The 12,710-nt window shown below is 39.0% G+C and overlaps 1 protein-coding gene across 2 annotated transcripts in view; it reads left to right on the top strand.

Annotated features, from left to right (window-relative positions):
• LOC135217138 (cGMP-dependent protein kinase, isozyme 2 forms cD4/T1/T3A/T3B-like) overlaps positions 1-7,563 on the top strand; it is a 679,403-nt gene extending 671,840 nt beyond the window's left edge. For both annotated transcript variants that reach the window (XM_064252849.1, XM_064252848.1), the window contains one exon: positions 4,880-7,563. In XM_064252849.1, the coding sequence (XP_064108919.1) occupies positions 4,880-5,045 (166 nt within the window). In that variant the 3' untranslated portion in view covers positions 5,046-7,563. The remainder of the gene's footprint in view (positions 1-4,879) is intronic.
• The last annotated feature ends 5,147 nt before the right edge of the window (positions 7,564-12,710 follow it).

Below are 12,710 nucleotides of genomic sequence, written 5' to 3'. Positions count from 1 at the left end.
GCATGGTCATCAGACTGCGGGTAGTGCGGGGGAAGTAACAAGATGATGTACTCCCCATTGCCAATGAAATCCCTGAATTCATGGCTGGTAGGTAAACTGAGGTCCACCATTGGTCCTGAGGCAAAGTGAGACACCAGCCCCCTTGTTAAGTCTGGAAAAGACTCTCGGAATGTTTTAAGATTCTCGTTGCAAAACTATTGAGGAGCATCCAAGACTTGTTTCTCTCTAGGTGACTTTGGCAGACCCACCATGACTGAGTCATTGCCATTCCTGAAAAATTTGAAAAGGTGTATCTGGGTAATGGTTAATTGCTTCCTGTGGAGGGGGTTAATTATGGGGTCATTGCACCTTCTGGGGGTGAGAGTAGGAGCTGCAGGTTGGAGGAGGCATGCGGGGCTTCCTGTGGTTGGCTGCTGTATGAGGGGCCAGCATTTGCTGAAAGGCACTGTAGTGGTCTGCTTCCTGTTGCCTGCAAATTTCATCCTCCGTCTTTCCTTCCTCTCTCCTACTCTTTTTGTTTCATCCTTTCCTCTTGTCTGATCCTAGATCTGTGATTTCTCTAGGTATTTAGCAAAAGGGCATCTGGTGTTGTGAATATGTTATGTTTACTTCCACACTGGCTTAAAACATAATGTAACATGGATGTAATGTATAGTATCAGTATTTTAAGTGCAGTGCATGAAACATAGGCACTAGTTGACCTTACCTGCCATTTGAGTCAGAGAAGAGAGAGAGAGAGAGAGAGAGAGAGAGAGAGAGAGAGGAGGAGAGAGAGAGAGAGAGAGAGAAGAGAGAGAGAGAGAGAGAGAGAGAGAGAGAGGTAACTATTGGTGTATGGACGTGTCAGTGTCGTTAACTGTAAAACTCCACTATCTTAGCTTGTTTCTTCCTGTGCCATGTTGGGTGGGATGAGATGTGAAACAAGCTAATCTGAAATGGAGGTTCTTTATTAGGTTAATAAAGGTTGCAACAAGGACAATGCATGTGAGCAACCAAACTCAGAGAGGAGAAATGGCATACTGGTACTCATTGGATTTGAATGTATTTGGTGGCCACTTTTCAATATGTGAGGCAAGAGTAAGTTATATAATGGAATATACATTTTACTTTAATCTAGTATCTACAGTTTGTTTGTATACGGTGTTTTTACGTTGCATGGAACCAGTGGTTATTCAGCAACGGGACCAATAGCTCTATGTGACTTCTAAACCATGTTAAGAGTGAACTTCTGTCACCAGAAATACACATCTCTCACTCCTCAATGGAATGCCCAAGAATCGAACTCGCAGCCACCAAGGTGGCGTGCCAACACCTTTCCTCCCTTTTGCCTGTTCCGCCAAGTAATCAATAGGGTAATAATCTCTCAGACCCTCAAAATGACACTGGTGGTGGCTCCCTTGCCACCACTAACCAAGTGGTATCCCGACCTGCTGGCCCAGCTAAACTAGACACCAAGAGAGATTTTCCCTGCCACAACCTCCTTTGTCAACCACACATCAAGAGGTTCCACCAATCAGTAGGGTCCATCTCTTCGTAGTTGGAACAGAACAGCAACAGAGATGGCTGGCTATCTCAGGAAATTATTTACAGCCATGTCCCAAGAAGGGAAATGGGCCTTCTACTATCATTGGTGTTGTTAATGGGGTTACTTAGAACTTCTATTCAGCTAGTAGCCAACTTCCTCATTTTCCTCTATAGGGAGAAGCTACTTTCTCCGTCAACAATAAAAGGTTACAGTGCTGCTCTATACCTGAAAGGAGTAAACCTTTTCTCCTCATGTTCCTGAGAAATTTGGAACTTCCCAAAAAAACTTTAACTTCCTAACTGGGATTTGACCCTGGTCCTTAGCAGCCTCACTCATGCACTATGAACCCTTATGGGATTCATCAGACAGAAATTTGACCCTTAAAGTTTTCTTACTAGCCTTAACCTCAATGAAAAGAGTAGGAGAACTTCACAGCCTCCTTTTTTAATGTCAAATATTCAAGGGGTTGGGAGTGTGTAGCTTTCGAATTAATAGCCAACTCAAAATCCTTCAGTTCTTGATGACAGATTAGTCCTTTTCAATCCCCTCCCAGAATTTGTAGCCAACTCAAAATCCTTCAGTTCTTGATGAAAGATTAGTCCTTTTCAATCCCCTCCCAGAATTTGTAGCCAACTCAAATCCTTCAGTTCTTGATGACAGATTAGTCCTTTTCAGGTGTCTGTAGCTTTCGAATTTGTAGCCAACTCAAAATCATTCAGTTCTTGATGACAGATTAGTCCTTTTCAATCCCCTCCCAGAGTGATTTTGTTGATAATGATCCAGAGGAGTTACTTTTATGCCCTGTTAAGGTTCTGTGAAGCTATCTAAAAAGGACTCAACATCTTGGACCAGTGTCTCGAAGACTTTTGTTAGCCCATGGTGGAACAAGAAAGAATTGATGATGGGGCTTTCCAAGAGAGAAACTGTGGTTGATGACTATGGCAAGAAACACAGGTGTACAAAAATCAATCTCTTAAAGCTGAATTATTTCCTAAATACCTTTCAATCTATGTACTATATATTTATACATGAAAACTTGTATATGTACACAAAAAAGTAAATCAATTCCTATTAAATCCACATGCACACACAATCACACGATAACTATCTTATTCTAGACGTTAACTATGAAACATCTGACATGTAGAACAACCCCTGCCCTTTCAACACTAGGAATTTCAGTTAAATCAAATATATCAACATATATGGCAGATCCAGCATTACCATTCTGAACTCATTCTACTTGGAAAGGTAAACTGCACATAAATGTCAAAACAAAATTTCTGAACATATACCTTGACCAGTGTCTCACTTCAAGTTACTCAGCAGTAAGGTCTATTATCTGCAATTTTTTTTTATACACATCTGTAAGAATCATCTCTGTAAAATATACCTAGACAGCTTTAGAGCAATGGAAGTTAAAGATCCAACTTTCCATAATGAAATAAAATCAATTTAATATGTCATTATTGATGATAAACTTTGAAATTTAGCACAGTGTTTTCTGTGATACCACTCAACATCCAAATATTGGCACATAGTCACGTAGGTTCATACACACTAACGGGCAACCCCAAACTAAAATGTGCACAACATTATCAAAACATATAAGGGCTTCCACTGTATAGAGCATCATCAAACCCAAAGAAGGGGAGAGATTGGTTGTCTCCTTTCAATCATGCCTTAAAACCAAAAGAAAAAACTTTTACAACCCAGTATTCGGCCACACCCATCTGCGAATACTGAAACCCCCTCTAAAAATGCTTATAACTTCCTGTTTTAATAGTTCAAAACACCATAGAGCCCCTCTAAATACTTATGAACGCCTTTTTTTAAATAGTTCAAACTACAAATATACCTTAAACTGTCATCCTAAATATTTAGTCATGAAAATTATATGAAAATACAGTACGTAATTGCTCTATGAAAAAATTTGCAAATACTAAGAGAATTTTATATGAATAATGTGGATATATGTTCCACAAAAAATCCAGTAATGCTGAACTGGAAATAAGTAGGGGTCAACCTTTCAACTAATACAACAAAACATTTAAATAAATACATAAATAAAAATTAAGGAATAAAAAAAAAATTACTTCCTAGACACAATCCATCTCTCATTTACTATCCTACCATTGCCCTTTTATTTATTTTTTTTTTTCAATCTTTACAGATTTATGCCTCACTAACCAACCCTACATGCATACAGCAATTTTTCTAATGCAGTTGCTAATACAGTGAATGTAACAACTCATGATGTTAGAAGTTTTGTCCTTGCCATCACCTTTAAAAAGAACCTGTCAGTTCATAGGGTATTGAAGGCTGGTACATGGGTTCTTCAAACGACCTTCACCTCCATCTACCTACGGGACATTGCCCATAGGTCCTTGGACACTTTTTCCTTGCGTTTGGTGGCTGATGCTCGTCAAGTTGTGCAGCTCATCCAGTGCCCCTAGTGGAACAGGTTGTATCCTGCCTAGGATGTTGGTTGTGAAAGATAATAAGACAACTGATTTCTTCCATTCTCTTTCTTCTTCTCCTCTTCCAAGCAGGCAGGGGAGAATTTTGAGCCTTCATTTGCTGGAACTGGCCAGATACAGGTAGTGAGCACCCATTCTATTTTCTGTTATGGTTATTCCTACACAATCCAAATTCTGAAAACAAGTAAATCCTACTTAACTTTACAAGGGAGGAGAGGGATTGACAAAGAACAAGGTTGTTGGTTACCCTTGGTTTTCTTGTCTCCGACAGTTACTGGTTCTTTTCTTCCTAGACTCAATATAGACTGGAGTTACCATTGTGTCAAAGCTTGGATGTCTGGCTGAGTAATTTTTCACTTAACAGATCAGAGGCATACAACTCCTTCCCATGCTCTAACAATTGACCAGAGGCATATAACTCCTTCCCATGCTCTAACAATTGACCAGAGGCATATAACTCTTTCCCATGCTCTAACAATTGACCAGAAAGTGAGCCTTTGCTGGCCAAACCACCAGTCGGTTCTAAAGGTTACTTTATCCTCCCACCAAAGGTAAGTCTTTATACATAAAGACCGGAAGGTTTATTCCATATATGAACATGACAAATTTTTAATAGATTTTTATTTTTAATAACTAACAAAACTGAGGTCTTTATGTACATGGCCTACCTCAAGCCACTGGAAGATATCTGGCAACTCACTTTGTATACGAAGGGGAGAAGAGGGAAACTCTGCCTACATGGCTTCATTTTATTTTCCATTCAGGAATTTAATTTTATTTTCCATTCAGGAACTATATTTTTACCTACATGCTATACTTTTTCTTGTTTCTTGTTGATTTTTATTGTTTTCCCCTTTTTTCTGCTCATTCACAGGTGGTTTGAAGGTTTTTATTGGGAGGGACTGAAGAATCGCAGTTTAACTCCACCTATTGTCCCAAATGTTCGTTCTGTGATTGACTGCAGCAATTTCGACGAGTATCCCCCGGATACTGAAGGACCTCCTCCAGATGATAACTCGGGTTGGGATATAGATTTTTAAGCAAGGACTTGTTTGCGGTTAGTAAGTTAATCTCGTTAAAACCTTACAGAATCTATTTCCTGAAAGCTAAAGTAAACTTACTGGGTCAGTTGCAGTTTGTGTCCATGTGTTGTGACATAAGTGCCACAATAATGATGCCGTATGGATATGCATCAGTTGCCTGCTTGACAACTCTCAGCAAGTTGAGAGAACACAGTCACATAGATTCTGTATTTTCTAACGGCTGCATATTGTGCGGACTGAATATCCCGAGATCAATATCAAGTTGTAAATGTTTGGTGCTGCAAGCATCCTTTTCAGGGGTCCACAACTGAGTGTAAACAAGTTGCACAAATAAATATTTATTTACTTATTGGTTGGTGCTTTACTCCATTGCATTGGGGGAGGATTGTTCTTTTAAATTGTGTACAGTAGATTAGTAGTTTTCACTCATTTTGGTGTCTCAGAATATTAACATTGAGGCATACTTGCAATTTGTGGTAAATTAGCTGAAGTTAAAGATGTTAACATTATTTCACACATTAACTCAGGAAACATTAAAAATACGGTGCCTTAATGCAGTGAGTAATAAAAAATATCGATCACCTACTGCCTGTTTACGTACAATTAGCTACAGAGATTTTATTATTCAGTACCTTCCAAATACAGTAGGTTTTCCACCAATGTGATAATGCATTTTTGTATTTTGTTGACCTTTTAACATGGGTTGTAGGTTTTTTGTTCCTGATGTGAAGTACCAGGACCATAACTGATGATGTAGTTAACTGTATATCTTGTTTATAACTTAGATGCATACATTTCAGTCTGCCTTTCTTGGTGCTTCATTGGAAATTCAATCATGAAATTGTTTAAATTGAACTTATGGTGCTTGGAGACATCTGAAGTATGTAAATTAGGTATACTTCACTTAGGTTGTTTTGTGGTCCTCGGGCTATGTATATTCTTGTCTTAGCTTAATTTATGATCTATGTCATTGCTTTTCTGTTTCTTCCATGTCTCACTAGTTCACCTCAAAATGTTTCATGTGAATAGATTTAGACTATAAATTATTAGATTTGTTATTGCTTAATTAAAAGCTGGCTTTCATCCTGTTTGTTTTTATAAGTTTCCATAACAGATGTAGAAGCATTTCAAGATTTAACCATACCCCAAACATTCTTTGTAATTATGAACTTTAAATACGTAATGTAAAAATGACTCTCGTCACTATGGAAATATGGGAGGTGTGATTTATCTTACATAATAATAGCAGTATGTATTATGCCTAAAAACATTATTCTGTAACATTTGAGCACCTGTGAACAGGATACAATATTTTGTGCATAATTCTTAATTGAGAGGAAACTATATGCCAAATAACTTTTTTAATATTCTTAAGTGGGAGAATAATGTGTAAGAGAATAAGCAGATGAATAAATGTTTCTATATTGTGAATGTACATATTTTATATTCATAAGATTTTCTAATTTGAAATACAAACATACAATGTTACCTTAGGCTATCTTATATCTGAATACTGTAAATTGCTGTAACTTTCTTAATCTGCACTCAAGACAAACTGCATTAGTTGCAACATTCTTATAGCAACTTTATTTATTTTCAAGTTACTTTTTCAGTAAACAACGAGGAAAGTGATACAATATATAGTATATATAAAAGAAAATAATAATTATATGCTGTACCAATCAGATGCTTAAAGTACAGCAGTGTCTAGGTGGACTATTTTGCTGTTCAGTGGTCTAGCGTTTTAATGGTACTAAAATAAAATCTACAAGGATATTTTTATAATAATAGGCAGTTAATTTTTATTATGCAAATCATCTGAGAGGACTGTGATCAAAATTTTTTTTTTTTTTTTTTTTTTTTTTTTTTACATTTGGTTAGATCATCAAGTAGCAATAAATAAACTTCATATTATATTATTTGGCAGTTAGTTTTGATAAGCCTTTTTGTTTATTAATAGTTTTATTTGCATTTACCTATGTAATGAACTGTAGTTACATCAAAAGAGATTAAGGCAATAGAATGTGATTCTTTGGAATTATATCATGTTGAGATTCTCACACTTCTCCTCAGAAATCATTTTATACCATTGCAGTACTAGTAAATATCTATCTTGTGTTTGAATAAGGAACCTTAAGGCTCAATGCACTTGATCTCAAGACCCTGTAGAAAAAATGTAAAAGTCACAAATATGCACCTGGAGGTACTTTTTATTCTGCACAAAACTTAAGATATTGTATGTTAACAAAAGCCTCATGGACAAGGGTTAAAAGTCTTCAAAAGTGATTACAGTTTATGAAATGACAAGCATCATCATATGATTTACTTCATTTGAAAATATCCCAGTACTTACTATGTATTTCATTCACTATTGAAGAATTTTGATCTACCTCCTCGAGCAGATTATCCGCAGTGCCTCATGACATTCTCGTGATCATGAACTAAAAATGTTTAAACAAAGTATTTGTTTGAAATTAAATGGAGGCTAAAAAGCTTGAATAAATTGTGGAATGGATTTATATTGTTTTCTTGTTCCTTTTAAGAACTGAACTCCAATTTTGTATCTGTATGAATGAAATACATACAGTACAGCAAATCTTTTAGGTTTTTTAAAATATACGTAACAAAATATGTGAATAAAAGTGGAAGAGATTAGTCTTCCCCACCAATCCCAATCTGTATGGTCTGGTTACATTATCTATTATTACCTGTCAACTAAGGTGTTGTTATCAAGTGCAGTTTCCTTTTAGTAGAAAACTTGCAGATGCCACGTATGTAGGCAAACCATTCTATCATTTCATTTTTAGATGTTATGTATTGTGATATTAATAGTCGTTGCAGGTGTAATGTTACTTACTGTATGCTGCCTATTCATGTTACTGCATACTGCAGGGGTCACGATTGCAGCCAAAGAAGTTGGAGTGGAAGATAAGAGCAGGTACATGGAATGTAGATACTCTTACAGGAAAATTGAGGGAGATAGTAGATGTGTTGGACTGGAGGAGGATAGATTTCTTGTGTGGGCAGGAGACTAGGTGAAAAGGGAGTGGAACTAGAGAGATAGGAAACTGGTATAAGCTATATTACAGCGGGTCAAGAGAGGGAAGAAATGTAGTTGGAATTATAGTAAGTAACAGCTGGAAGGAAAAAGTGTTAGAAGTAATGAGAGTAAATCATAGGCTTTTAAAGATTCCAATAATAATAGGGGACAAGGTAGTAAATATATCATCAGCATACGCTCCTCAGATGGGGTGCCAAGAGCAAGAGAAAATTATTTAGACAAGAGTTTGAGGCTGCCATTAGAGCAGAGAAAGAGGAGAAAGTTATAATAGGAGCCGATATGAATGGCAGGGTGGAAAAGAGAAGAGATGGGTATGAGGAGGTACACGGAGGACACAGATTTAGAATTAGAAATGAAGATGGGGAATATGCATTGGAGATGGCTCAAGAGTTTTGAATTGGCCTGTATGAACACATGGTTTCAAAATTAGATAAGTACTTGAGAAGTTTGAAAGTGGAGGAGTGCAGAGCCAAATAAATTACATCCTGGTTAGAGGAGCCAACAAAAGCAACATGACAAACTGCACAGTGATCTTGGGAGAAGCATGTGTTAAACAGCATAGGTTGGTGGTGTTGATTTTGAAATGAGAGGCAGGAAACCCAAGAAGAGAAAGAGAAGAGCTAGAATTAAGATTTGGGACCTTCAAGGAGAAAAGGGGGTGCAAATTAGGAGGACTGTGAGAGAGAGATGTCTGGAAAGGGGGAACATAGAATTTGGACAGGGTAACGGGAAAATATCTGGGCAGACGTGAGAGAAATATATGTGGGGAAAGCAGAGGAGCTGGTGGGAAGAGCCAGTGGATATGGAGTGTCGAGAGGATAAAAGTGGTGGTGCAATGGAGAGGTGCAAGAATCAATTAAAAGAAAATCAAAAGCATTTAAGGACTGGAACATAGGGCATGCACAGGGTGCAGAGGTAAGGTACAGAGAAGAGGAAAGCAAGGTGTGGAGGGTAGGTATGGCCATTGGATGGGCAGCAGAGCATATGAAGATTGGTAATTCACCAGATCTATCAGAGTTCCAAATTGAAATAAATACTAGTTACCCAGGGGGAGAATGGCGCTGGATTTATTAAGAGCTATATGTGAAGAGGAAGAAATGCCAAGGGACTGGGAGGAAAGCCTAATGGTACATGTATGCAAATAGAAGGGAGATATGGATTGTGGTAACTACAGGGGAATTAAACTAAGAGCATGAATTGAAAGTTTTAGAGAGAATACTGGATGCAAGATTAAGAGATTGTAAAGATCGGGAAACAGCAGTATTGATTTATGAGAGGAAGAGGGACAGTGGATACCATCTGCATAGGAAGACCGCTACAGGAAAAGAGGCAAGAGGGAAACCAGGAGCTCTATTGTGCATATACGTATAAACCTAGAGAATGCATACGATAAAATCCCAAGAGAAGTGATGTTTTGGTGTTAAGGAAAAGGAAAGTCCCAGAAAAGTTAGTTAGGCTGGTCGAGATGATATATAAAAAGAATGAGAACAAATGTGATACCAGCAGTTGGGGAAAGAAAACTTTCAAGATGGGGTTGGATTACACCAGGGGTCAGCATTAAGCCCATTTTTGTTTGTGCTGGTCATGGATGTGCTGAGTGAAGAGACCAGGAATGAAGAGCTGTGGGAGTTGTACGCTGATGATCTGGTGATTACAGCTGAAAATGAGGAGGACCTACAGTGAATGACTGGAGAGTGGCATGAGTCTTTAGAGAGGGGTGGCTTAAAGGTGAATGTGATTAAATCAGGTTTTGCTAGCAGTAGGGAAGATAGAGACAATAGTAATATGTACAAGAAAGAAGAGGCTCAATTATAAAACAGGCAGAAAAGTTTAAATACTTAGGATCTACTTCAAGCCAAGAGGGGGGTTGTGAGGCTGAAGTTAACAGTAGGATAAAAGCTGCATGGGGGAAGTGGAGAGAGATGGTTGGAGGACTATGTGATAAGAAAATGCCAATCAAGCTATATGTCAAGATATATAACACAGTGATAAGACCAGTATTAACGTATGGAGCAGAAACATGGGCTCTAAGAAGAAAAGAGGAAGTAAAGCTTGAGAGAACAGAGATGAGAATGCTGAGGTGGATTATGGGAATATCACTGCTTGAGAGACTGGAAAATGATAAAATAAGAAGGGCAATCAGGCTTAGTAAAGATTACAGAGGTGACAAGAGAGTCACGATTGAGATGGTTTGGGCATGTGTTGAGGATGGATGATGAGGAGAGAGTGGAGAGGGCTTGGGAGGAACCTATTAGAGGAAGAAAATTGAGAGGGAAACTGAGAATTTAATGGCTAGATAAAGTGAAGGAAAATATGGAGGATGATGCCTTTGATAGAAGGCAGTGGAGAAGGCTCATCAGGCAACCAACCCCTTAATGTTAGGATAAAGGTGAGAAAAAGGAAGTTATTGCATGTTAATTTGTATGATACCCTGTGTGGTATGTATTGTCTCACACCATTACTTATATGTGTATTGGAATTATGCTTTCACAACTGCCACCTCACTGATGTCAGTTGTCAACTGACAATCAACCTCCCCCTCAATAGACCCCATCAGGAGGGTTCCACCTCCAAACACTTGAGAAGCCAATGCCTTCAAATCCACAGCAAAGGTATTGTTGTGGATGAGCTGCCTCACATGCTATGCCGTGACAGGTGTTTCATCCTTGGGTGAGCGAGTGATGAACAGGTGATTGTTTACCCATCAGGTAATCCAACCAAAGGGCAAACCCAGGATGGGTGCAGGCTTCCATTCAAGAACATCCTCTTCCCCCTCTCTATGACACTTATGCTGCTCCAAACTTAGTCTCTGATTCATGGAAATCTCTGGCCTTGTTGGCAGAAGTGGAACTGATGATGGAAGAAGGGACCATTGAAGTTGATCTTTGGTCTCTGGGTTTTTACAGCCACCTTTGCAGAGAAGGCAACTAGGGGTTGGAGACCTGCCACTGATCTCTCAGCATTGAATGGTTCACGATAGAAACTGCACATTCAGTGTTAGATTCCATCAGACCTAAAAGATGCATACTGTCCAGTATCCATTCATTTGAGTCTCAAAAGTACCTCCACTTTGCAAAAAGCCAAGTGTTCCAGTTCAAGGACCTGAGCTCTGGAATGGTGACCAATTCAGTTGTTTACTTGGTTATTCACCTTAATCTTGGCTGTGGCTCAACTGAAGGGTATTGTATTCTTTAGTAACTGGATGATTGGCTAGTTCTAGCTTCCTCCAGGGAATACTTTCTCCAGGACAGGGATCATCTGCTTGTTTTTTGTCACATTCTAGGGCTCATAATCAACTGGCAGAAGTCCAATCTCCTTCCCAAGCAGCAGATTAACTAACTAGGTAAACTCTTGATGCAGTAGGCATTGATAGCCCTCTTAGTGGGTTACTGCCTGAGCAACCTCAGGGTGGTAGCAGCGCAGTTATTATCACAAAGCGTACAAGCTGCTTGGCTGTGGCAAATGGCCCTTGGTTGTCTGTTGTTGGGAAAGCATTTTTCCCTTGGGCAAAGCCACCTTCACTTCTTGAGATTCTGTTACTAAACTTTAATTGCATCAGGGAAGCTAGAGAGGATCTTTCGTGGTAGCTAGGTGACAGATGCCTGCTATAGGGAGTACTGTTGAACTCTTATCACTGGTTTTCAAACAGAAGGGATTGACTTAATCCACTTCTGTGGAGTTATCCATGTTTATAAAAACTTCAAGCAGTCTTGCCCATCCCAGAAGCTTCAAACCCAAGAGTGGGACATAATTGTGTTAAAAACCTTATGAGGTCTCTAAAAATCTTGGTCATGTTCCTTGAACAGAGACATAACACTAAAGAGGGTCTTTTGGTTGTAGCCTCAGTAAAGAGGGTGGGTTGGTTACATGGCATGTAATATCTCATTTGGCAGTCAGAAGGGTACAGATCCTTTCTCTTTATTCTTCAGGAGTTTGTTGCCAAGACTGAACCCACTGGTTGTGGATGAGAGGTTCGAGTTTCTTGATTCCCTCCCTTGTAAGACTTTTGTGGTACCACAAAGACCTGAATGAGATGCTGTTGTGGCTGGTTTTCAACCTTCAGCACTACCAGAAAAGGACTGACTCCTACAGGCTGGAGTGTATGAGATTTTTCATTAGTACAAGTAGTCGCAAGGTGTCTAGGAACATCCTTTCCTTCTGGTTTCATCAGGTTATTAAGCAGGCCTATGATTCCTCTGTGCAGCAGTCTGACCTCCCTTCACGCTTGAGAGTGCATGAAGTTAAGGGCATGGGACTATCACTCCCCTTTTGGACGAACTTCTCAGTGTTTCCAGTAAATGAGGGGAGGTGTCTAGCTTAGCCATACTACCTTTACCTTATTCTACCTGAAGGATGTTGCTCACATGTACCTTAACACTCTCCTTGGGACCAGTGATAGCTGCTCAGCAAGGGTGTAGGTACCAAGCCCCAATAGGATACACCATGTTTTTTCTACTAAGTGTGAGTGAGGAGTGAATTAGTCCTCCTTCCTTTCTTCTTCCTATTCCAAAGCCCCATCCAGAACATGGTACACATTGCAGAATCAAATGAGATCATGCAAAATGAGCACCTGTTCTTAGTAGCTTAGAATTTGTTGCTCT

The sequence above is a fragment of the Macrobrachium nipponense genome, chromosome 7 (assembly GCF_015104395.2).
Source record: "Macrobrachium nipponense isolate FS-2020 chromosome 7, ASM1510439v2, whole genome shotgun sequence".
In the NCBI taxonomy this organism is placed as follows: domain Eukaryota; kingdom Metazoa; phylum Arthropoda; class Malacostraca; order Decapoda; family Palaemonidae; genus Macrobrachium; species Macrobrachium nipponense.
This window is presented reverse-complemented; position numbering and strand designations above follow the sequence as displayed.